The sequence below is a fragment of the Notechis scutatus genome, chromosome 6 (assembly GCF_049901735.1).
Source record: "Notechis scutatus isolate UNSWTSFEM ecotype Mainland chromosome 6, rNotScu1.2, whole genome shotgun sequence".
Taxonomy (NCBI): domain Eukaryota; kingdom Metazoa; phylum Chordata; class Lepidosauria; order Squamata; family Elapidae; genus Notechis; species Notechis scutatus.
Genome location: NC_142014.1, coordinates 58,601,070 through 58,627,965, shown reverse-complemented (window position 1 = coordinate 58,627,965; position 26,896 = coordinate 58,601,070). Strand labels below are relative to the sequence as shown.

At 37.9% G+C, this 26,896-nt stretch overlaps 1 protein-coding gene across 2 annotated transcripts in view; it reads right to left on the bottom strand.

Moving 5' to 3' along the window:
- APPL2 (adaptor protein, phosphotyrosine interacting with PH domain and leucine zipper 2) overlaps positions 1-23,181 on the bottom strand; it is a 30,834-nt gene extending 7,653 nt beyond the window's left edge. Inside the window, exons 1-16 of one of the 2 annotated variants that reach the window (XM_026694992.2) lie at positions 22,792-23,181; positions 17,860-17,958; positions 15,522-15,581; positions 14,665-14,736; positions 9,473-9,560; positions 8,101-8,142; positions 7,950-8,008; positions 6,487-6,633; positions 5,709-5,791; positions 4,931-5,086; positions 3,999-4,187; positions 2,844-2,886; positions 2,683-2,739; positions 2,468-2,556; positions 1,933-2,091; positions 1,765-1,817 (exon numbers count right to left, since the gene is read on the bottom strand). In XM_026694992.2, coding sequence (XP_026550777.1) covers positions 1,765-1,817; positions 1,933-2,091; positions 2,468-2,556; positions 2,683-2,739; positions 2,844-2,886; positions 3,999-4,187; positions 4,931-5,086; positions 5,709-5,791; positions 6,487-6,633; positions 7,950-8,008; positions 8,101-8,142; positions 9,473-9,560; positions 14,665-14,736; positions 15,522-15,581; positions 17,860-17,958; positions 22,792-22,845 — 1,450 coding nt within the window. In that variant the 5' untranslated portion in view covers positions 22,846-23,181. Of the gene's footprint in view, positions 1-1,764; positions 1,818-1,932; positions 2,092-2,467; positions 2,557-2,682; positions 2,740-2,843; positions 2,889-3,958; positions 4,188-4,930; positions 5,087-5,708; positions 5,792-6,486; positions 6,634-7,949; positions 8,009-8,100; positions 8,143-9,472; positions 9,561-14,664; positions 14,737-15,521; positions 15,582-17,859; positions 17,959-22,791 lie in introns of both variants that reach the window. The other variant, XM_087968417.1, reaches the window with a different exon arrangement.
- Between the last annotated feature and the right edge of the window lie 3,715 nt (positions 23,182-26,896).

Here is a 26,896-nt window from a genome sequence, read left to right as displayed (position 1 = left end):
TGCCTTTTATCATAAAAACAATTTTCTTTTAATAGATTCCTGCAAAAATGATTATTACTTCAAAGAGAAGCTTCCCCATCTGCAATATATTTCAAATCCCAGTTCACATATAGATGCTTAAATGATGATTAAAAACAGGGGTCTTCAAACTTGGCAGCTTTAAAACTTGTGGACTTCAACTCCCAGAATTCCTCTTATCATGTTAGCTCAGGGATTCTGGGAGTTGAAGTCTAGAAGTCTTAAACTTGCCAAGTTTGAAGACCCTTGCTCTAGAACAGGGATGTCCAACCTTGGCAACTTTAAGACTTGTGGACTTCAACTCCCAACTCCCAGATTTCAACTGGGAGTTGAAGTCCACAAATCTTAAAGTTGCTAAGGTTGGAGACCTCTGCTCTAAAAGATATAATATCAAGGCTACATTCATTTTTTTTCTCATGGAAGGCTGCTTTCTTTTTAGGGTAATAATTCGCTATATACTGATGAAGTATGGACAAGAAACCAAAGCAAGGAAGGAGCACCACTTCCTTTCTACTACAGGTGGTCCTTGTTTATCAACCACAATCAGAACCGGCAACTTGGTGTCTAGGTGAAGTGGCCACTAAGAAACTGCCACGGTGCTTATGATCTTGCTTTAGCTTTCCTTTGCTTTACAGACCTACGAAAGTCATAAATGCCAGGATTGGTTGCAAAGTTTATTTTTCATCACCATTGTAACTATGAACAGTTGCTAAATGAGCCCATTGCTAAGAGAAGACTACCTGTATTTTCTCCTGTATTTCTTTACCTTACTCTTCTTCACCTAGCAGGACACATAGAGAGACTGCTTTGATCAGAAGCTGGTCTCATCATTTACAAAGGGCTATTGAGGCTTATGCTAAAGCTTGCATAAAGCATGTATATAAGCTCCAGTTTGTCTCTTCCTATGCAGTGCATTCATAAACATTCATAAGAGAGTGCATTCATAAACATTCTTTCAGTGGGGCAGTTCACATACTCAGTTATAAACTATCACATTCTGAGTATGAAATAATTAGCAACCCTTTGCAATCTGTCTTTGTAAATGTGGAATCAATGCAAATGCTGTTTGCAGCACAAATGGTGGAGCTTATTTTTTTATCAATTTCTTTATCATATTTGTATAGCTTGACAGCTTCCTCCTGGTAGGAATCTCATCTCCACCCCAAGATTCTTAGCTATATTAGCACTAAATGTATCCTTTCACCAATGTTTACTGCTTACCCTAGACTTTTCATTTCCAACTTACCACAGAAAAAAATGCAGCAGAAAGGAAAGAAGGGGATGGGCTACAAGTTAATTTTTGCACCTTTCTAGTCACCAGTGAAACCTTCTAATAACTGAGAAATTGTGCAATGAGAATTGTAACTACGAAAAGTGCCCTCAGTCATTCCATCCAGCATTATAAATAAAGCTAAAGTATGGAGGGGAAAAACATGATTTTAAAAATGTGTGTGGAGAATGGCATACTATGGATACCACCTAACATGCATTGCTGATACCAGGCTCTTTCCTCATCTTGCTCACAGCACATTTCAAAAATTAAAACCAACCTAGAAAAGACTGCATGTTTCCATCTACAGAGACCGGAACATTGTTGACTTCTGCTTATACATTATTTTTAAAGACAAATCGTTTTACCAGGTGGTCTTAATAGCACAGGCAAAATGTCTGTCTCTCCGAAAGTGGGACATTAACCTGGATGACTTTGGAACCAAAGCAAACAGTGATGAACAACGGTTACAGTACCTGCTTCATCCTCTTTCTCGCCATCTTCAGATTCTCCAAAAGGATTGGTACGTCTGCAACAGAACAGTATCATTTCTAAAAGACCATTTTCCAATAATAAGAGAAAAGTTTTTTTTTTTTTTAAAAAAAGAGTTCCTTGTCCAAAGAAAGATTGTTGGCAACCCGTACCTTCCACCCCTGTGCTGATCTAGGAACTCTGTTGCAGGAAGCACAATGTCAAACTGAATGGGAGTTCCAGGTGCAATTAACTCAGTGGGGACGAGAGCTTCAGCAGACTCCTCAGGAACTGTCTGGTCATTCAGAATATCCATGCACTTCCCATCCTGGCTAAAGGAAAAGAGACGAGAAAGGGGCCATTTGAAATACGCAGTCAAAAAGCACGACGGATTATTACGAATGGAAAATCCATTAAAAATAACCAAGGTATCATTTTTCACGTGTTTTACTAGTTTCAAAAGATGAATGACAAAGAATAAGCAGATAATCTCTTTTTAAGGAAATGCTTGTTCATTGGCATGTGACTGATACGATCCATCTATTGTGTTAAGGAACAGTTCTCTATGTCGTAACTAGAAGAGGAAATGCAGGATTAAATATTCCCCCAGGACAAAACTCTCTGCTTACACTGAAATTGTATGTTAGGGGAAAAGAAGGTTTTATATTCACTGGGGAAGGACAAAACCCAAGGCAAACATGAAGGTACCTGGAGGAATGACTACCCTGCTTCGTTTCAAAGCTCGTGATTGGAGTCACAGCTTGCAGTGCTGTCTGATTCAACCTAATGGCAACTGCCTGAAGTAAAACAGAAGTGCATCTTTAAGTAATACGGTGTAAAGTTCTTGCACAAACACAGAATCATAAGTGAACATATCTTATAAGATAAATAAATTTGAAAAAAATATATCAAAACATGCTCACTTCTGGGTTGTCAGTCAGATAGATCTGTCGTGAAATGTTGTTGATTGCACTTATCCACTGTAACAACAAAGCAAATATTTAAAATAAGGCACCTGGATATTCTTGAATTCTTAATTTGTAGAATTGGTTCTATCTAACAAATTCAGGGTGAAATGTTTTACCTCCTCATATTCCTTTTTGCTTTCTGCCTGGAGAGTTATGCCTCTATTTAAAAAAAATACACAACCATTAGTATTATTTCACTGGATTTTCACATATGCATCATTCTTGCTCAAGACTGCATGAATGAAAAATACAATACAATACAATTTGAGATCCAAAAGTTTGAATTTGCAGGATATTAAAGGTGTGAGAATATTAAGGTTGGGAAATCAGCCAAGCATAAAATATTCACGTGTGGGCAAAAAAGTGACTTAAGCTTAAAGCAAAAAATAAGCTTCCCAGAATCACATTGTTTGAGTTGGGCAGCCTTAGAAATCAAATCAAATAAAAATGTTTTTGAACTTCTAGATTAAACATTCTGGACCAAAAGCCTGATGGATAGGCCTTGAAACAGTTACAATTACAAAGAAAAAGCCAATTTGGCATTTGGTGCTTGGTTTACAGATGTAAGCTTATTTGTATTTGCTGAAATATGCTGAAATACTAAGTCAGTATTGACTCCTGGTAATTATCTGGACAAATCCCTGGAGTTTTCTTGGCAAAATTTCAGAAGTGGTTTAGCATTACCTGCTAAACCACTTCTGGTTCTGGGCCTGAGAGAAAATGACTGGCCAAAGCCACCCAACTAGCTTTGTGCCTAAGGAGAAATTAGAACTCAGTCTCCTGTTTCTATGCTGAAGCCTTAACTTCCTTAACCAAATTGGCTCCCATTTGCTGAAATAGTACAATACCCCTAATTATTATACAACGCCTGTATTGTTCTTCCTTAGATAATGACAACAGTGGCTTTCTTAAATTTCTATACTGTTAAGTTCCAAATGTTATTCCTAGTGGCTCACATTCAAGAGGGAGGGCACTTACCTAAATTCATGAGCGGCTATTCCATAATATGGGGGTGTAACTGAAAAAAATTGCCACAGCCCCCTAACTCTTGGCTACTTAAAACTGATTATGTGCTATAACATTAAACGGAAATCCATGTACAACACCAAAATTACTTTTGCAATAATTCCTATGTAATCCAGAAAAACTTGATTTAGATTAAGTGGAGGAAATAAAGTACACAAAGCAGCTCAGTTAATGCAACCTCGCCAAGAATTAACAAAGCTTTCCTTCTAGCAGATGCCTTGATCCCCAGATCCTGACCCACATACGGTTTTCCTGTTGGAGTGGTGATCTGAAAGCAGTAACGTCGGTCTTCACAATCAATGGCCATCACAGAACAGTTGTCCAAATCTTGAATCAATCCACCGGCGACTGCACCCCTGGGTTGACACATCAAGTTTCCACCCTGAGTGAAGAAATACAGCCTGTCCCACGTGGTTGTCACAAGGCCTGTTTTGCTGCAAAAAAATATACCATTTCAAGATTTAAAAAAAAACCAAAACCCAGTACTGGAACATATTTGCCAAAATCATTCCAACAAGCCCATCTGATTGTCTTCAGCACATGGATTTTTAAGACTATATTTTGTTATGACTATATCACTAGTTACAGCTTTTATTTATTTTCAGGTGTTGGATTTTATAATGCTGCTACATTGGTGAGTCAGGTTTCATTGTCTGAAATCAGTAACCTGCCTACACAGTTACCATATATTGCTGGACAAGTGAAGACTATTACTTTTACCACTATTAGATGCATCCCACAAATGGAACTGATATTTGCAATGTCTAAAGCATATATAGATATTAATAAGCTTCCATAAGCAGAGGCTAAATGGAAAAAAGGGGAAAAAAGAAATAACTGTTTTCCCCCAGCTCCTCTCCCTGTTGAAGCCTATTGTGCATAGACCTTTAAAAAGGCCCTTAGATACATATGTAAATATTTTATTCAACCCAACCATCTGGACACTAGGCACTTTATTGTAATTACTAGTGCAATAGTACTTGTACATTTTCCATAGTACAAGAAGCATCTTATCGCTCTTTAAGATTTCACTCTTTAAGATTCGAAGTAAACATAAAAAATGAAGTATTTTTAGCCCTCTTATTGTCCAAATTAAGTCGGAGTACGATAATTTTAAAAAAAGCTGAAATGACCAATCCAGCAAGATAAATAAAACATTTCTGAGCTTCCACATTACTTTCTAAGGTTTAGGTAGCCTGCTTTCTGGATGAGGTTTTTGTTGATAACAGGAGAAGCATCAAAATCGGGCGTATATACTGATTCACCAACTGAAAGCAGATCTTGCTGAGATACCCTCATGACTTCCACTTCAGCATCTGATTCTTCTTGGATGCTGCAATACATAAATAAAATCAAAGCACTTCACCATCATGCTACTTCTGGTGAACTTTTATGTATGTAATTAATACAGCTGGGCGTTAAAGATTATTTACAAATACATTTTTCATAAGTACTTAAGAGCTACAAAACAGGGTAAGAATGTGCATTTGCAAGTAATTATGAATCACAATAACATGATTTCATGTATATCTTATATGATAAAGGTTTTAGGCTGATCAAGAACACTTTTCAGAAATCACTTTTGTGATACGTTATTTTGCAGCTTAGCTCTAGACAAACTATTTTAGTGCCATTTGCTATCTCTAAAATGGTTGCAATTCTGTAGAGATGCACAGTAGGAGAAAAAAAAATACACAATTACTTTCAAGATCCCTGATCAGGCAGCATAAATTATAAGCCAACATCTTCCAGATGAATTGGACTATAAGTATTGTTACAAGCCAGTATGGCAAATGGGTCATAGTTGAACAGGCCTTTGATAGTATTTTCACATCAAAACAATTCTATCTCCCTTTCTTTCCCTCTCCCTTCTTGCTCATGTAGATAAGAGCAATACAAGCAACATTTTTCCTCCTTCCCAAAATTGCAAAGCAATATAAACAGGAATGTGTTACCTCTGCACCGTTTTTGTAACCGATGTTAAAAATCCATCTAGCTTTTTTGAAAACATCTCTGCTCCTTTCTTCAAAAAATTAATCTGAAAAGTATAAAAAGGAAGCTGAAGACTTTGACTAGCAAATGGCTCCCTCCAAGGGTCTCCAAGCCTTGAGAAGTTAGTAGATGTACTTTGTATTTTGAGAGCTTTTGTGGATCCTCAAACAGCATCACCATGGGCATAGTCAGTCTAAAACACTTGTAATAATTGCCCAACCCTGACAGGAGACTCAGTATTAAAATGATTAAAAAGAATAAGTCAGGCATCAAGAGAAACACTGTTTATAGGCAAAATATATCTTTGAAATTCAGCTTAAATTCAGTCTCTATGATCTTGCACATTAACCTTCCTTCCTTCCTTCCTTCCTCCCCTTCCTCTTTCCCCCTCTCTCTGTTATGAAATAATTGTAAGCCTTCTCTTTTTTAGCATCAATATTCCTCATTTCAGTTAAAACCCATGGAAGTCGGTCTATACAATTTATTTAACAAGCCTTACATTTGTTACTTTAAGAGTAGACTATTATTCATACCTTTTTATCGTTCACTCATGTCAATGATCACAACTCTGGTTTACAATATTAGAGAACACAGGTGCTTTGAATATAAAGTGGCTGAAATATTAAGGAGCTATATTGTGCTCAGACATATATGAAGCACCATTTGCAAATTCCACTGCACTGAAAAATAATTCACAGCTCCTTTCTTAGCTATAAAACTGTGTTGCTTAGGGCTACATACCTGTGAATGTGCATATCCCAGCATGGGCTCCATCATAGCAATTCTTTTACGATACTGTAAAGCATTCAAGGCACAGTAATATTGTAATGATGACAGATGCTGCTTCCTTCGGGCACTGGCAACCTCTTTGGCAACTTCAGCCTTTAGCTGAATAATAAAATGTTTATAAAACCCAGACAAGTATCAGCAGACAACTTGCTTTTTTTTCCAAAAGAGGCTGAAGAATGCAACATACAACAGATAAGATCACATCAAAGTCTACTGAAAGCACTTGGATTATATTTGCGTATGACTAGTCTTATGAAAAGAAAGATTAGGGGTGACATGATAGCAGTGTTCCAATATCTCAGGGGCTGCCACAAAGAAGAGGGAGACAAGCTATTCTGCAAAGTACCTGAGGGCAGGACATGAAGCAATGGGTGGAAACTAACCAAAGAGAGAAGCAACTTAGAACTAAGGAGAAATTTCCTGACAGAACAATTAATCAGAGGAACAACTTGCCTCCAGAAGTTGTAAATGCTCCAACACTGGAAGTTTTAAGAAGAGATTGCATAACCATTTCTCTGAAGTGGTGTAGGGCCATGATGGCGAACCTATGGCACACGTGCCACAGGTGGCACTCAGAGCCATTTGTGCCGGCATGTGAGCTGCAGGCAAACATACCTCACTGGGCATGCGCATGCCTCACAGCTAATTTTTGGCTGGTTTGAGGCTTTTTTCTGCCTCCCAAAGGCTTGAGGAAGGCTTCTGCAGGCTTTGCAGGCCAAAAACTAGCCCCGTTTCGTCACTTCCTGTTTTTCCGAAAATACTGAAAGTGAGGAAACAGGGCTAGTTTTCGGCCTGCAAAGCCTGCAGAAGCCTTCCTCAAGCCTTTGGGCCTCAAACCAGCCAAAAATCAGCTGTGAGGCGCAGTGCAGATAAGAGGGTGGCGAGGATGGGTGGGTATTACGTGTGCATGCGTAGGGGGTGTGGGAGAGCGCACATTGCTTTCTAGGTGTTGGCATGCGAGTGCGAGCGTGCAAGCGTGAGCACAATTTTTGGCACAGGAGCCCAAAAAGGTTAGCCACCACTGGTGTAGGATTTCCTGCCTCAGCTGGGGATTGGACTATAAGAACTCCAAGGTCCCTTCCAACTCTGTTATTCTATTCTATTCTATTCTATTCTATTCTATTCTATTCTATTCTATTCTATTCTATTCTATTCTATTCTATTCTATTCTATTCTATTCTATTCTATTCTATTTTAACATTCAGGACTCTCGTTCTGAAAACTGCACCCATCATTTGGAAGGCACTTCCAAATAATTCAAACGCTACCATAAATTTTAAGCGATCTTTTCCATCACATTTATATTTGTATGAAATAGATATGTCGAATTGAACTTTCTGCCCACTTGCTTTTTTTCTACATGACCAGAATTTGGGTTGTTTAAAAAATAATAATCTAAAACTAGAAACGCATACCTTTCCATTCTCTTTCTTTTTGGGTAGCCTGCTGTATCTGGCCATGGAGAAGTCATGTTCTGAAAGAAAAGGCAACCTTTGAGCCTCACAACTGAAGCTGCACATGCAGCAGGGAATTCTATCAAATCAAAAATAAAAATGCGAGACATACCATTGCTTGCAAGACTGAAGAGATCCTTTAAAGTGCTTACTTCTAGGGAGAAAATAAAGAAGAGAAAACAACAATGTATGTATTACACATTTTTCAGAGATATGTGGATTAAATCCTGGAGAGAAATAGAATTCTCCCTTTAAATTTAATTTCCATCTACTTTACTTACAAATTTCTATAACTGTAGTTCTCACCAAACAGGTTTCATTAATCAACCCAAGAAAACTTGGGAGGAAAAGCTGCTATCCTTGTAGCATTTTTGTTTTATTACAATTTCTAGTTTGAATCTAATGTCCAGGATTCCTTTGGCCAATAGAACAGGGAAATCTGGCAGCCTATCTTAGAAATGACTAGCATGGTACAAGCCTGAAGGCTGTAGACAAGATCTTATTTCCTTCATTTTTCCCCATTTTTGTAATGTAACCACACCCACCAGGATTGTCCTTCTTATTTTGAAGTAAATATGTAGAGAAATGTACTGGTAAGCTGTATTGTTATTATTATCCCGTCTATATCTTTTGAGATTTCTTAAATAAAAAAATAGTTTATTTCTTCCCTTTAATTTTCTATTCACGCATTCTCTCAGGGAAATAATAAAAAGATAGTCCTCACTTAACTACCCTTATCTGTTGCTAAGTGACAAGAGTTGTTGAATGAAAGATCACATAAATGTTCCACTTAGCAACAGCAGTTCCTCAAGAGTAGGGGCTGCCTCTGCTTCAACTCACCCCCATCCACTTATATCTCTCTCAACTCTGCCCTTTTGGCAACACATCTACCCATTGCTGACAGCTGCCCGTCACCCAGCCCTGCCAGCCACGTCACCCACCCCACTTTGCATTACTATCAGTCAAGGTCTTCTTTTACACTGACTTCTATGGTCCCGGGACAGCCGGGCCTTTCTTTTCAATGTTGATTGGGGCCTTGGTTTCTACATTGTCCTTCTTTTGCAGGCCAGACAGGTCCTTCTTTGATGAACAGAGGCCTTGGATGCGACTCAAATAGAAGCACTGAGTACAACATGAGCATAGGCTCTCGGGGGAGAGGGGGACAGAGACCCTGACTGCACTGGCACAAAAGAAGGTGCATTTGTGGCACATCCACTGACACTGAGCTGGTCAGCAGGGGCAGCTGGCAGCAACATGTAGGCAGCTGGCCAAAAGGGAGTTGTAAATATGGGTGGGACTGAAGGTAGTGAACAAATAAATGTTGTTCATGTAACCACTGCAAGGGCTTCAAGGACCAGTCATAAGTCCCTTTGTTCAGCACTTTTATGGTCACTGAAATGATGGACATTAAGTGAGGACTACTTGGTAATGAGAACTCAGCCTGTGGAAATTCCCAGCCAGGAAGAAACATTTCAAGTATTTACCTGTAAGATCTTTCTCACGAAACTGGATGACAGGAAGAACCATTGTGTCTGCAAGCTGTTTTGCCAGTTCAGTGTGTAAAGCATTAAGCTGAAAAACAGGAAAGCAATGATACTATCTTGGTACTACAATCTTGGAAATATCTCTCAGCCTCAATTTCATCTCTAAATAATAATCATAATAAAGCTGATATAAGCAAAGGAAATTAGAGAAAGGAAGTAAAAAAATGACATTGGAGAAAACCAACATTATTTCTTTTCACCTATATAGCTAGATTGGGATCCTCTCTAATATATATAAAACACACACAGACATACACACACGTATTTATCTATGTATGTAGGTATATATTAGAACAATATTTATCTTCAGAATCATTTTCTATGTATTCATATCTCAGTAATCTCTTGATCTCATATCAAGACATACCATACATCTTCTAATTTTTAATCTCTTAATATAGAATGATCAACTTTTTAATGTAGAATAGTTAAATATTGAATTTTGTTTATTACCATTAGGCTCTGTTATAATTGCAGGGACTAAATGACTAACAGACAGATGCCCTTTAAGCTGTCAAATCCTAATTCCTGTTCACTGCAGGAAACCTTAAAAATAAATCAATCTAAATATGAAGTTAGCAGTCTGATGTATTTTTTCTGGAACATCTTTTAATCAATAAGAGTACTTACAGCACATCTGTTTTGATGAATAGTATGGAGGGGGGGGGAAGAAGGGGAAGACCAGTAAAAGTTTTAAAAACTTCCTTAAGGACTCATCCATGCTTGGTTTACAGATTTCAGCACATCTCTTCTTCAGTTTATATTTACAAACAGTCCTCAAGTTACAACCATTCATTTACTGACCGTTCTAAGTTACAATGGCACCAGAAACAGTGACTTATGACTGGTTTCCCCACGTACGACTATTGCAGCATCTCCCTGGTCACATGATCAAAATTTGGGCACTTGGCAACTAGCATGTATTTATGACAGTGGCTGTCATGACCGTTGGAGACTGACTCCGAGGGAGAGGAGTAACAGCCGACAGGGAGTGGAAGTGTGGCTCCGAAGATTGTGGAGGAGACTGGGGAAGGGCAGAGGCTGGCTGGGCAGTCAGAGGAAGACCCAGGCCCATCCCCTCTTCATCCTAGGGCACGCAGGGAGGAACGGAGAAAGGAACAACGTGGCTTACGGGAGAGGAAGCAGCCATGATCCCCCACATTGGCTGCAGCTAGGGGAAATAGTATAAAGGAGGAGCGTTTAAAACACAGCGTTGCTAGAAGCAAAGCGGGTTTTATTTCTGGCTGAGGTTTATCTTGGTTGGCGTTCTTCCGATGGACTGTGCCTTGTTATCTTCTTGAAGTTTGTAATTAATTATCCTGGTCTGCCGTGGAAATTCCTTCAGTGTGGCTTGGTTTGGTTTTTTATTTCTCCGTTATTTGTTTGTTGAGTTTGGACTGTATTTCTTTCTTTTGGAGACTATTTTGGAAAAAGTTTAATCTTCAACTGTGAACAATTGAACAGTGAGGCCAAGTTGGAGGCATTGAAGGAAACGTATTTACGTTTGGGAATTTATTACGTGTGTGCTGCTTCCTGGGTCATCACAGTGGCATTGTTCTGGGGTCATATGACCACCATTTGTAACCTCCCAGACAGCTTCTGACAAGCAATGTGGGAATCCTGATTCATTTAACAAACACGATTCACTTAATAACTGCAGTGATTCACTTAACTGTGGCAAAAAAAGGTTATAAAATGAGGCAAAATTCACTTGACAACTACCTTGCTTATAATGGAAATGTTGGGCGCAACCACGGTCATAAATTGAGGATTATCCGTACATGTATTCCAATATTAATATTTGCATTCTAAAGATGTATTGATTTTATTCCTTGTTATCTTTGACATTTTGATGATTTACTATTTGCTTTTATAAAACAGGAAAATCTGATTTTCATAAAGAAATGCAGGTGGTGCCCCCCATTGTATACAGGTAGTCCTCGACTTATGACCAGAAATTGAGCCCAAAATTTCTGCTGCTAAGTGAGACAATTGTTGAGTTTTGCCCCATTTTACAATTCTTTCTTGTTGAATGAATCACTGCAGTTGATACGTTAGTAACGTGGTTGTTAAGTGAATCTGGCCTCCCCATTGACTTTGCTTGTGAAAAGGTTGCAAAAGGTGATCACATGGTCCTGTGTGATGACCCAGGGTGGGATACAAAAACAACACAGGCACAAAAACAGGTGAAGTCCTTTTAATTCCTTCAACTTGGCTTCAAAGCTCCAAATATACTTGACTGGAGACAAAAAACTCCCCCACAAACAGTTGCAAAAAGGAGGAGATTCCGGTTAAACTAAAAATACCTATAAATTATAACTAGAAAAAACACAAACAATACAACACAAACCACACTTAAGCAATTAAGGGAACCAGGCAAGATAAGGGCTTGAAGACGCCCACAGATATCGGAATACACACTGGGAAGGACACCAAACTCAGGTAAGAACGGATAGACTAGAAATATTTTCATACTTTGTTTCCAGTACTGGCTCATGCAAAGTCAGTCCTTTTAAATAGTTCCCACAGCTGCAGCCCATGAAGGGGATCAAGGCCCTTTCCTCCCCCGTAGACCATGCCATTCACGTTTCTCCCTTATCCTCTCCTCCCTGCATGCCCTAGGATGCAGAAGGGATGGGCCTGGGTCCTCCTCTGACTGCCCAGGTGGCCTGTGCCCTTCCCCAGCCTCTTCCACAACCTCTGGAGCCACACTTCCACTCTCTGTGGGCTGTTCCTCCTGTCCCTCGGAGTCAGTCTCCAACAAGGGCATCACACCCTGGGATACAGCAAAGGTATGAACCAGTTGCCAAGCCTCTGAATTTTGATCATATGATCATGGAGATGTTGCAAAGGTTGTAACTGAAAAATGGTCAAAAATCACTTTTTAAAGCTGCATTGTAACTTTGAAGAGTCACTAAATGAACTGTTGTAAGTCAAGGACTACCTCTAGTGCAACGTTTCTCCAATCAACATGAGGATGACTGGAAGCACAACTTAACACACTCAGAAGGCAGCAGTCTGTAAAGGCTGATCAAGAGAATTTCTCACTCTGCAGTTTTCTCACATGGTGTTCAAATTTAAAATCTGGAATGTCTGCATATATTCTCTGAATTGCCTCTAGTGATGAAACTAACCCTATCTTAAAAGTGTATGAAGCTGAACACTAAGGTTATTCCACCAAAAGTTCTAAGGGAATTTGCTTCACAAAATGCAAAGACTCAACTCACAAATAAGACCTCACTATATAGCAAGAAAGTCTCCAAGGTTATCAAATGACTGGAGAGGCTCTGAAGCAAAATTAAGTTGGATGTTTATATTGATTCTGCAACCTTCAGTTTCATTCGCACTTTGTATTGCTTTGACCATGTGGCTGTTCTATCCAAACCAAACAAAGAGCTGTTGTTTTTCTTTTTCCTTTCTAGCAGAACACTGTAATATCCAAGGGAGGTTTTTAAACGGTTATTGATTTTCATGTATGGGTTGATATATAAATACAAAGAGGAGAATAAAGGTATGACTCATCGCCATTGAGTCAATACAAGGGCCACTAAATGGTTTACACTGTGGGAAAGGCAGAGCATCTGGGGAAGAACACAGAAACTTTCTTTGAAAACCAAGTATGTATTTGACAAACCCCCTGCCACATTTTGGTCCCAGGATGCCATTGTTCTGTTAAAACAGTGTTCTGTTAAAAAGATGGACAATGGACTTTTCAACAAAAGTTATCTTGTACTTGAATTGCTGATAAATTCTGTCTGAGGTGCTTTCGTGTATGCATAGTCATACATAGATCTGAACTATTAAAAGAGACTGAATTTTCTCTCTCCAGGATATTAAACCTTGGTGAGTAAAAAAAAAAAAAGAGAGAGATTAGGAAACTCTCCAGAAAAAAGTAAAGTCTCTCTTGTTACTTCCATATAGTTTTTCTTATGCCAACAATATGAAAGAAGCCACTGGCTTCTTTCTTTCAGAATGTTTTTTCTTCTTAGTCTAGCTTACAACTATTGGATTTCCTAGTGGTCTCCCTACCAAATACTAATCAGGCCCAACTCTTTGAGGCTTAATCAAGTCAGCTACATGATGGAGAGAATTCTCCCTTCTCCCCCCAAATACAGATCTCAAGACTGTTTAGGATAAATCGCAACAGCTAATGCTCTACAAAAGGTATTATTATTTTAATGTTGAGGGGTTCACAGAATTGTGGATTTTGGTTGAATGTGATTAAACAGTTAAAACCAGATGGAAAAAGGTATGAAATCCCCAAGAGAAAACAAGTTTGGAATAATGAAGTTGTTTCAAGCCAAAATGGAAGATATAGCAGAAACCAACTTTCTGGGAAAAGCAAAAAATCTTGTCTGCCCCTGAAAAATTGTGGACTATAAAAGAAACTGTACAGGGATCATCTTAGAACAGGGGTATCAAACTGGTGGCCTGCAGACCGGATGCATCACACGCAGGCTACATCCATCCCGGCTCCGCAAAGTAAAAAAAACATTATGATACATCATGTGACACAATCAAGCTTTACACCCATGTCTTAGAACATCTGAGGACAAAGAGATGGCAAAAATAATCTATGAACATGTGGAAGGAAATTTAAACTATGACATTTAGGCTCCTAAGATTTTGAAGTTCAGCAAGGCTACAAGTGTTTTATCTCTACCTAACAATGTAAGAACTCAGAAATGGTTTACTGCATTGGGGCAATGATGAGAATATTAAGTGCAAACTGCAAAGATAAACACTTTACAGATTAACACATTATGGCTCCATTTCCTCATAAACACTATCTTTGTGAACAAATTATCTCTTGCATGCTAATTGGTGCAAATAGAAAAATTCTCAAATGGCAATAGCATCCAGAGTATTTTATGTACTAGTAAATAATTGTAATAGAGATAATACTAAACCCTATTCTACCCAATGTCACCATCCTGAATTTAAAAGCGTTGAAGGCTTTTATAAGACTCTTCATAGAAAAGCAGAATGTCTCCTTCCCTCTTCATTATTTCAGTTGCAGAAGTCCTTTTCTGATCAACACCAAGCATTAACTACTCTCTTTTCTTTTCTAGCATCCTTACATCCTAATCAGGAGAGTGAAAGAGAGAAAATCAAGTTATAATTTGGATTACCTCATCCACAATTTTTGAGAAAGACTGGAGTGTAGATATCACTTCTTCATCTCCTTTCCCCAAGGCAAAATTCTGCAAGTTAACAAGGATTAATGGCAGCACTTAATCAAAGAAGGAAATGAGAGTCTAAGAAGGCTCAGCTCACGTTTAGCCCAATCAGAAGTATTTTACTCAAGATTAAGGGTACTTGTGAGTCAGAGAGAAAAAGGAGCCTGCCTCTCATTATTTCTAACCTAAAATGAAAAAAAACTCTACCCCCCACCTCCTACACTCAATCACTAATCATAGATTATAATCAGACTGCACTAATCTTTGGCAAATTGCTGCAAAATAGCAGTGTGATTCACCTACATATAGGCTTCCTAACATTTCTAAAGTTTCCTACCAATATGACCCACTGAGAAAAATGCCAGCAGTATCTTCCTCAACATCAGGGGGACACATGTGCCTCCCAGGGTGTCTAGAAAGGGATGCAAAAAGTCAAGACAGGTTGGTTTGAAGCTGTACTCCTTTTTAAAGCTTCTATTGTATGGCTCTGATTGTCATCCTGACATTTTCTACCTTCCCTACAAGCATCTCAGAAACCTCACCACTACTGTGAATAGAGAAATGATCACAAGTGACACAGTTGTTGAAGTTTTAAGAATCAATTCCATGTGCCATTTCAAACGAAGAAAGCAAGCCCTTAAAAGCTGCCACACTTCTGTCACCAGAATTCTGTCAGAACAAGTTAGTCTCCTTGTAATCTCGGCAGAAGTGATTAAGCAAGCAAAATACTAGGGAAAGGTTAAACACTCTGTCTACTTTTCATCTCCCCAATGTGGAAATTGCTCAGGAAAAGATTGTACTGCACATACCTGTTTTTCATAGGCAAGAAGATGCTTGGAAAGCTGTTGTGTTGCCAGGCACATTTCATTCTATAAAGAGAGAATGTCTCATTACTGACTCTCACAACCACTTAAAGATTTACAATGTAAAGACTGCACAACTGTTTCCAAAGAAGGACTGCATTTGCCTTTTAAATGACATGCTCTGTTGCAAAAAGTGGCAGATTGGGCCAAGATGTTGCTCAGGCAATGTCTTTTATTGGATACTATTAAAGAAGAGAATTCACATTAAAGCCAACTATTAAAGAAGACTCTATCCAGCTATGTAGAGTCAGGACTGGGTAATATTTGTAACCAGGGTCATGTCTGCCTTCAGCTACTGAAGATCCATGGGAGAATTTGGCCACTCTCTCTTAGCCCAACCTGACTTATTGGTGTGGTTAAAAAAAATGGGAGGTAACATTACAATCAACTTAGCTCCTTATCAAAAAACAGATTATAACTCTGTCAAAGAAACAAATGAGCCTCTAGACCACTCTAGACATAGCCAAGACTTTAAAAAAATATAATCTAAGACTCCCAATTTTGTATTACAGTCATAGGCTTCACCTCAAATGGGGCTATTTGTATTTATTCTATTTCTAATCTATATAACAAGTATTCCTTAGAAGCATATCTCTGAATTGGATGCAGATTGTATGATTTTAGGCTCTTGTACTAAGTTTCTGTCCCCAAAGAACAGATTAATAAATGGATACATTAATCCATACATTATTGGATTTCCTACAATCTGCTTCCTAAATAAACAGAAATCAGCAGTGCTCTTTAGCACACTGCTCATTATTGGTTACCTGTTGCTATTTTCACTACACAAATGAGGAAAGATTACAGATCAAATTGTGGTAATAAAACACCAATACAATCACATTTTAGTCCTGCTTTTTTACATTGTCATTATGCCTGAATTCAAGATCACAATTTAAAACAAATGTGACTCAACTTCTAACTAAATTAGCTTGAAGCTATAAGTTGGAAAGTGGTAACCAATCAGGATTTATACATGACAGGCCAGCTTTTCAAGTAAGTGAGAGGACATATAGGTAAGGTTTCCCCAGTTATGTAGGAAGGAAAAAAAAGAAGGCAGCATGAAAAAAAATACACAAGTTTTCAGCAAAATCACCTTTGTTTTAAAGCCACAGCAATTTCATTCCTTTTACATCAATTATTTCAATAAAGCTAATTTCTATACTATTCACAAAATAGCTCTGCAAGACCAATAAAAATTGCCCTCACACTGCAGCTGAAATCTATTACCAAATGTTTCATACTTTACAAAGAACAATTGCCTTCACATTTTTCAAATAATCATTAAGAAAATTATGTTGTGCAAAACCACTAACACTTATCTCTGCAGTAATTCAAAATATGTTAATAAATTGCTTTTCTGATGAAAATATTCTTGACATAAGATGCAAGTCCAAGGAGGCCAGGGAGAGGTGCTCCATAAAATGCTGAGCTTCAGATATTCCACCTGGCATTTAAGGATGGTATACAATCCACAGCTAAAATTTAAAGAATTCATATCTAAACAGTAGGAAGGGTTGGACTTTGTATACACAAAGAGAAAGAAAACAAAGATGTGAAAATTTAAAGGGCTCCTTTATTTCTGTAACATCTTTTTCGCATACAGTGATCAATAACAGCAAAGCTATTCTTTTACCTCAGAAGATGAAGTTTCTAAAGACCAAATCACTTGGTGTATAAATAGATTAGGAATCACAACTTATGCCCTCAAAATATGTTGGGCAACAACTCTGACAATTCCTTGCCAGCATCTATGTTGGGCAGGCTGACGGAAATTGATGTCCAAAATTTCTGGGCCTATTCCCACCTACCCCAAATCACCAATCAACTACAGGTAGTCCTCAACTTATGACCACAATTGAGCCCAAGATTTCTGTTGCTAAGTGAGACATTTGTTAAATGAGTATTGCCCCATTTAATGACATTTCTTGCCAGTTACGTAAATCACTGCAGTTTTTAAGTTAGTAACATGGTTGTTAAGTGAATCTGGCTTTCCCATTGACTTTGCTTGTCAGAAGGTCACAAAAGGGGTTCATGTGACCCCCAAGACACTGCAAACATCATAAACATGCGTCTTCCACAGTCGTAAGTGTAAAAATGGTCATAAGTCATTTTACAGTGCTGTTGTAAGTTTGAACCATCACTAAATGAACTGTTGTAAAAGTTGAGGATTACCTGTATTAACAGTAGATTGAACTGTAAGAGGAAGTACAAAAAATTAAAAATAATTTTAGAAAAGGAAAGGAAAAAAAATACCCAGTGTATTTCATGGAAACTAACTTACCTGTGCCCCATAGACTCGCTGCATTGCTTGAAGCAGTTGGTTGGTGTAATCTGTGAGTGTTCCTGCATCTTCTTCAAATACACTCAGCAAGGAACGGGTCTGAAGCATTTAAAAACAAACATATAAATGAAATCTAGAATAAAGGTATCATTCAGAAGTTCTCGCATCTTTTTTTCTTCCATCAGCAAAACCTGAATTATTAAAAAAAAATCATTCAGCAGACATAATCATTCTGCCAAAGATTCTGTGATCCAGAATTCTGTTCATCAAATTATTGATGAAGTTCACAAGTGGGATGTAGGCCCAGTGACCCAACAATTGTTATTACTGTACACAGAGCCACTGGAACCAGTAACCACCCACAGTCTTTTCTTGTAGAATTAAATCTAGCAGATGTTACCTATATAAAGAAGGAATAAATTCCATAGTAAAACCATGTCATCTATGAAAGACTCCCTCTATTTATTAGAGGACCCTGGCTTCTGGCATTATCAGATAGATCAGTGTCCCTCAACCTTGGCCGTGTGGACAACTCCCAGAATTGTTAAGACAGCTGGAGTCTGGATCCACAGTTCTTCAAATGGCCAAGGTTGAGAAATGTTGAGATAAATGTTTTGAAAATGCTGCTTGCATTGGGGAAAATCCCGTGCCTAGTCACTTATGAAAGGGAAAGGTGCAAAAAAGGTCACAGGCTTGTTTAGCATGTTTGTGGGATAATAAATATTCATACCAGATTTGGAATAAATGCTTAAATACTGTTTATTGTAATATGGAAGGGCGTGACCAGCTAACCTATTTAGTTTTGGATGTCTATTGTGGCTTACCTCTTCAAACTAAAAACTCTAAGGGGAACTTAGGGGCCATTCAGACATTCTACTAACTTCAAATGAAGAATTTCTTCTTCAAACTGATCTAGGCTTAGAAAAGATTTTTCCTGACAACTGTAACTGTGAGGGAAGTTTTTATTTCCAAAAGTATGTTTATATTATTTTCATTTATATGTTGTAGAAATGTATATTGCATTATATAGGTTTGACATAATTTAAAATGTAATAAATTATGTGGCCAAATATTATAATAGAGCATATACCTATCTTAACATTCCATACGCCAATTTGCATTATTTGCATTAGCACATTACTGAGCATGAAAAGGTAATGCTGTCTATTAAACAGGTCACTGCAGTTTCTCACCAGAGAATAAGGGAAAGTGGAATGGAGGCAAAGAAAGAATATTTGGAAATTGTGATAAATTGAGAAGCTTTTGGGTGATAAAAAGGAAGCTTTAATCGAAATTCCTGAGGATACCAGATTAGAGAATGATTGTGTAATTTTTAAGGAGGAATCTCGGGAAATGCTTCAAATGATATTGAAAGGGGAATCAACATAGTCAGGAGAACAAAAAAAACAAACCATTCAACCATTATGTACTGCAATGACTAGTTATGTAGGATTTACCAAATGATTACTGACAAATTAAGGCACAGTTTATGTTAATACACAGGGCAACTTCAGATAAAAAGTATTTAGAGATTTTAGAGGAAAGATTTGATCATGTTCTATGTCTGAAACCTGGAATGTTTTGAGAAGCTTCTTCATTCTTCATTGGACAAATGATTTAAGAGGGATCTGAACACTTGTTTATTTAATAAAGTGAGATGATTTATGGAAGTGAAGCAGATGCAGAGACCGGCAGTAAATTAGATAGTACATTTAATGATGGTAAACATGTTATTTTTCTTGTGGTTGTAAATATATCATGGTGTATGTGAATTTTACTGCTTTCAATCTGTTCATTTTTTATTGTATTTAGTGTCTAAAAATACATTGTTTTCTGTGTGGAATACCAGTTTTGGTATAATCTTTACAAATGGTTTGATTCTTCATCCCTCTAAATCTTAAGAATTGTACTGGAGTTCCTGGCAAGCCTAATTTGGGAGGAGGGTCATTTCCATGGATTTTGCCACTTAGGAGGCATGTGGGAGGGCTTTATATGGCCTCATGAATAGCTCTGAAGAAGCTGCATAGCAATTAGCCTAATAAAGATGCTTGTCAAAATATGGAATCTGACATTTTTCTTCTGATAAAAACAGCTATCAATGCTCCCCACCACATCCCTATAACCTCATTTTGCAATCTTCATTGTCTCTGTAATGGAATTATTTAAAACCACAATGGAAATTTTTTTCTCATCAGGTAAATCAAAACAACAGGAGGCAAATTAGAATGGAGGGACATTCTTAGCAAAGAAGCAAAATGAATTCAGAACTATAAAAAATATCCTGCCACAATAATAACAAAATGCATTTTGGAATATTGACTAGGAAATCTTTACTGTTCAAAATATTCACAATTATGGGAATTCCACACAACATATACCCTATTACAGCTCTCAAATTACTATGGAGCTATTTCTGTAAAGTAATAGTCCCATTATAAGAGATCTGATGGTATGTGTTAGATATACAAAGTTATTTGAAATTAATATTTATCAATGTCTGTGGGGGTGTGATTTATTTATTTATTTATTTTATTTATTTATTGATTTGATTTGCCAATTGTTTACAAGATAATAAGTATAAGTGTATACATAGTTGTGAATACATGAAATGGGTACATATAAGAAAAATAAAAGAATAAGAGAAACAATAGGACAGGGACGGTAGGCACGTTGGTGCGCTTATGCACGCCCCCTACAGACCTCTTAGTGTGATAATTGGATATCCCCTTTAAATATTGTTTATCCTCTGGCCATTTTTTTTAAAGAATATGGGGAATATAATCTAAGACTCATTTCTGTGTTCACACTGAAGACTTTCAGCTGTTGAAGAGAGAGAGAACAAAGAGTTGGATTTAAGTTTTGTTTTGCACAGTAACATCTAAGCAGCATAGTTATTGTCAATAAATAACTTTCAAAATATATTTCTTGATAGAAGTTTGCAAACTAAAGTTAGCATGATTAAAATATGTGAATTTTTAAAAGAAAAGATTTTCTGAATTGCTAAACCCACCCACACCAGCCTCTTCAGTTTTTGTTCATCCACAGTGTTCAAATATAAAGGGCAACTCTATTATTGTTAATCAACATGGGTGATCTAAATTATAATTCAACACATATTGAAGAAAACATGCTGGGGGAGATGGCATTCCTTGGAAAAATGATTATATATATATATGAAATGTGCAAGCATGTATGAGTGGAACAAAATGGGTAAGGGGCCTTCCACGGGTTCCAAATACAGACGTTAGATTCAGGCCATGAGGATTCCACTGTGCAATTGATGCTTGCAGATTTTGGCAACTCCCTTCACTCTTACTTATCAAAGCCATAATGAGAATGAGGGAGATGTAGTCTAGTTACCACAGAGGGCTATGGTTACTGGATGACTAGCAATTTGTCCTTCATGTGCTTTCACTTTGAACTGTTTCTTATTAACTATCCCAAAATAAAAATAAATTTGTTTATTAGTCCAAAGTATTACATCTCAGATATCTCAATATGTACTAACACAATAATGTGATAGGCCTTTATTATTTTTCTGGACTATCTCAAGTTCCAGGTTACTTCTGTGAACACTTTTTCACTTTAAAAAATTGTGTCCAGGTAGCTACGCAACTATATCTAAATCTACAAATCAAGGAAACATGTGCATTTTATAAATTATAAACAAGCATTAACACCAAAACTTCAGCAATTGTGGGAGTGATGAGTTCTAAAAAAAAAATCCCAATCATAATGGTAATTGTTTTACATTCATTTTATTGTCCAGTTAGTTCCCTTGATACAAAATAATAATCAGGAACCATCCAAGACATTTAAGCATCTGCATCCATTTGGATAAATCACATTATATTGCTTTGTTTGTCCATAAACCAAAATACCCCTTTGCAATGCTTAACAAAGATCAGAAACCAGAAAAGGGAGAGGGCTGTTTGCTAATAAAGTCATTTTATCCTTGCTAACAGGCAATTGACTGACCATAAGAATTTACCAAGGCCCCAAATTCACCAGCCTTGAACAATCAATCTCCTCCTTCCACACTGAATAATTTTTAATTGCGGACTCTCAATATTTAACCTTAATTAACCCCTATCATTCCAAACCATTGTTTTTTTCCCCCCAGTTGCTTTCAGGTAGTGTTATTGTTTTTCTTTCCTGCAAAATTCCTCCCTTTTCTTCACAGTGACCTAGATTTGTCAAATTGGAACAAATACACTAATAAAGCTGCAGTACTTCCTGTCTCCACCTCCTCCATCCAAAAGCTCATTAATATTTTCAGAGTATATTGCCTCGAGTCCTTGTTAACCCTTCCATGCTCCCCTTCCTTTCCAAGTTGTAACCTGAGATGAGACATTTAACAACAACTGCACGGAAGGGGTGTTTTCACAGTACAGTATCCGGGTGAGCGTTATTTTTATTACGATTGTTAAGAACTCTGCTCTTTTTTTTATATGATCCGTGTGATCCGGATCCGTAAATACTAAAGTTTGGGTTGTCATTATGTGCTGCAGCGCACGTCTCTGATCTCCAAAGCACTTTGAATGTTTTAGCGATAACGCTTGCTCAGTGTAAATAATATTGTTATTATTCTCTTGGTGCCACAAAAGGGAGGAAAATAGAACAGAAGGAAGAAGGCGCGACAGTATTATTTGAATAATAGTTGGGAAGACTGCAATCTTTGCAGAACGTAATTTTCCTATGCTTGTTGTGAAAGGATAAATTCAGTCTCATATTTGCTCTATCCTATAAAGACAGCTCGGCTAAACCGCGTCTTCTCGATCACTACCGCCAACCTTTCTCTCCTTTTACCCCTCTCCGCCTCTGGCCCTGTCCCTCGCCCGGACGGTAGGTAGCTTTTGCACGGCATCTGCTGCGCCATCCCTTCCCAAACCGCAGATCAGGTGCACTCAAGCCTGGTCCGGGATCGGATACCTGCGGACTATCTTGCAGAGCGTCTTCTAGGCGAAGTTTGTCTACGGCGGGCATTGCCTGGCGCTGGAGAGAGGCGGTCGGGAATCGCGTAAGGCTCGCTTCGCAGCGAGAGCGCTGGCCAGACGTTCTTGCTGACGCGTCGGATCTGGACGCTGCCTGGGTCGCTTCGTCCAGGAGACCGAACTCGCGAGCAAACAGCCTGCGGAATCCGGCGTTTTTCCTCCGGAGCCTCCCTTTTTTCACTTTCTTTCACACTAAAACAAGGGGAGAAAGGGACCAGCGGCGCAACCTAGGAACCCAGGGGTGCGTTAAACAGGTTGTACTCCCGCCTGTTGCATGCCCAGCCCCGGTCAACAGTCAGGGCAAACGCCTCGCCTAGGACTCCTCCTCCTCCTAGTTCCTGTTTCTGGCAGGACGAGAAATGGAGGGCAGCAGGAAGTGTGGCATTGAGGATCTTCCTCATTAACTCTTCTGTGTGCATTCCACCCTGGTTACTCACAACCTTAAGGCAAAGAGCCGAGACGCAAAGTGCAAACAACAAGGGAGGGTTATAACCAAACATTAGAGTGTGGAAGGTCTCCCAGCCAAGTTGTTAAGCAGCCAGGCCCTTTTTTTCAGCATACTGCAGTTCAGGTTTCTCCCCATCTCAGTTGAGCATACTCAGTGTTCATGGGGTTAGTAGAAGGAGAATTGCTCCCTCTTTAAATATCCTCTGCAGTTTTGCAGAGTTTGGAGATTTTCTTAAAATGCTGATTATTTTGTTCCTTCCTGGCCCTGTGATGGTGGTGATATTCCTCAGCTGCGTCTGCTGTTTAGTGAACTGCATACATTATGCTTCCTAAAATGAGCCCTTGAAAGATTTCCTGGTCTATTATTAGAGTTTCTGTATTTATTGCTATTGTTAACTGCAGATGATGATCATCATGCAGTTCACTGCACTTAATGATTATATTTACTATATGGTTTTATATGTTGGTTTTTAAAATGATTTGTAAGCACAAGGCATGTATTTTCAATTGAACAATACACTAGAATGGCAGTTTTTGAGTGATTTAAAAGGTCAACACAAGGATAAATAAAAGTACTACTGTAATCTTTAGCATCACCTTTACTTCGAGAGTGACTCAGCCATTTTTAGAAAATCTACTGTGAAAAAACCCTTGCAGTTGAGAAAAAAAACAAGGTAAAAGAGGTATAGGGAATAAATCAAATCTTCATTAAGGTCATAGACCAGCATAAATATAGGAAATATTATGGAAACTTTGGGGAAATAGCAAAAGCACTTAGACTTATATACCGCTTTATAGTGCTTTACAGCCCTCTCAAAGCGGTTTACAGAGTCATCATATTGCCCCAAACAATTTGGCTCCTCATTTTACCCACCTCGGAAGGATGGAAGGCTGAGGAACCCTACCAAATTGGCTGGTTTTTGTGACCAACAACACTCAGTCCTGCTGATGACATGATCAAAAAATGAAAACAAATTCCCATCACTCCCCCACTCCAAACTCTTAGACCTGCATTAAATAATCCACTGACTGTCTATATTCTGTTAGCCTTGTCTTCTGGTGGGAAGAACCAAAGCAAACAGCCGCTAGCTTGTTCTGAACTAAGGCCAAAGTTCTTCACACATTCCTTGAAATTTTGCCATGGCATACAAAGAAGAACAATCTAGCTGCATTCAGAACCATAACTGCAAGTGATTATATTAATCCAGCAAGTGGGGTTAGTGTAAAAGTAAACAATACATTTGTTTTGTGCATTTTGCTATAGCTATTTGAAATAATGCAGTAGACGAAATGATGCCCCCCCCCCCCAAAAAAATATTTTTGACTGTTTTCAAAGTCACAGAAAAGTTCTGAAAAATTCATCTGTGATCACTTCCTACTAGCAATGGGAAAAAGCTGCTGTATGATCTTATTTACCTCCATTGGCTTTTTCTTCAGTGCAAAAAGGAAGCATTGTAATTTGAAAAAGCCACTGGCGTAATTGTTAATTATACAGAGGTTTGCATGTGCTTTTCTCTGAGGTATCATTTTCACGAGGTTCTTTTAAAAAACTATTAAATATTTTTTTTTTTTTAATTTACCATAAAAATGATTTCAAGAAAAGAAAATCATCACTTAAATATGAGCCAGCTGTGCAGCGGCAGCCAAAAAAGCTAATACCAGCCTCGATTGTATAAACAGAGGAATAGTATCAAAATCATGTGAAGTATTAGTACTACTTTATAAAGCCTTAGTAAGGTCACACCTGGAATACCGCATCCAGTTTTGGTCACCACATTATAAAAAAGTTGTTGACACTGTGGGAAAAAGTACAAAAAAGACATCTAATATGATTAAAGATTTAGATCAGGGGTGTCCAACCTTGGCAACTTTAAGACTTGTGGACTTCAACTCCCAGAATTCCTCAGCCAGCTTTGCTGGCTGAGGAATTCTGGGAGTTGAAGTCCACAAGTCTTAAAGTTGCCAAGGTTGGACACCCCTGATTTAGAGACTAAAACACGAATAGTTGCAGGATTTGGGTTTAGCTAGATTAGAGAAAAGAAGGACTAGGGGTGACATGATAGCGATATTTCAATATTTGAGAGCTTGCCACAAAGAAGACGGAGTTAACTTGTTTGCCAGAGCACCTGTAGGCAGGATAAGAAACAATAGGTGGAAACTAATCGAGAAGAACTAAGGAGAAATTTCCTAACAGTGAGGACAATTAACCAGTGGAACAGGTTGCCGTCAGATGTTGTAGGTGCTTCGTCACTGGAGGTTTTTAAGAAGCGATTGGTATAGGATCTCCTGCTTGAGCAGATGGTTGGACCTAGAAGTCCCTTCTAGCTCTATTCTGATGGATTGATTAAAAAAATTACAGGTAATCCTTGACTTACAACTATTTGTTTAATGACCATTTGGAGTTACAGTGGCATTGAAAAAAATGACTTATGACCAGTTCTCACACTTGCAGCATCTGCATGGTCACGTGGTTAAAATGTGGACACCTGGCAATTGGGCAGGTATTTATGATAGTTGCTCTGCCCAGGATCACAGGATACCATTTTTAACCTTCCTAGCTGGCTTCTAAAAAGCAACTACAATGGAGGAAGCTAGTTTTGCTTAACAACTGCAGTGATTCACTTAACAAATGTAGCAAAAAAAAAACACCATAAAATTCACTGAACAACCGCCTAGCTTAGCAATGAAAATTTTGGGCTCAATTGCAGTTGCAAGTTGAGGACTAGCTATATATCTATTCCCATGTAAATGTTTCTATTCTAAAGATATATTGATTTTTTTCCTTGTTATCTTTGAAATTTTAACGTTTTACTATTTGCATTTATAAAATGGGAGAAAATATGATTCTCATGAGGAACTGCAGGTGGTGCCTCCAGTTGTGTAGTGCAACTTGTAATGGTAACAGCTTAAATAACAGCTAACTCTGCCTCCTCTGTTCTGTTAAGTAACTCCTTATAAGTTGGCACCTCAAGCTGAGGGAAGCAGTTTGCAACCAGCTAGGTGCCCATCAGCCCCAGTAAGCACTCCAAATAGAATCGCTTAAAGAAAAGATTTCAGCTTTGAACGCTTAAGAGTGGAAAACAAGCTTGACACTTTACACATTTGAAATTGCACAATAACACTGTCGTCCTTTCAGGAGGATAAGCTGTACTGCGAAATAAAAATCGATGATTACCAATGACTTATGATTTATTTTTCTAAGAGCCTGCTATTATGGAGGACTGTGAAAAGAAACCAGGTGCTATACCATATGGAGCACTGGAACCAGGCTTTTATGCTTCTCTGTCAGTACCTATTTTTTAAAATAAGTATATTAAAAGTTGCAACAATAGTAAATACTAAAAACTTTAATCTCTTTAAAAACTAAAAAGTAAAACAAAAAGTAGAATAAAAGGTGTAAGAAGAAAGAAAAAATAGAATCCCTACTGAGAAAGCAACCTCTCATCACAAGTATAGTTTTACTATTTATTTATTTATTTATTTATTTATTTATTTATTTATTTATTTATTTATTTATTTATTTATTTATTTATTTAGTCAAGCAATTATAAGATAACAGGTATAAGTATAAACATAGTTATGGATACATGAAATGG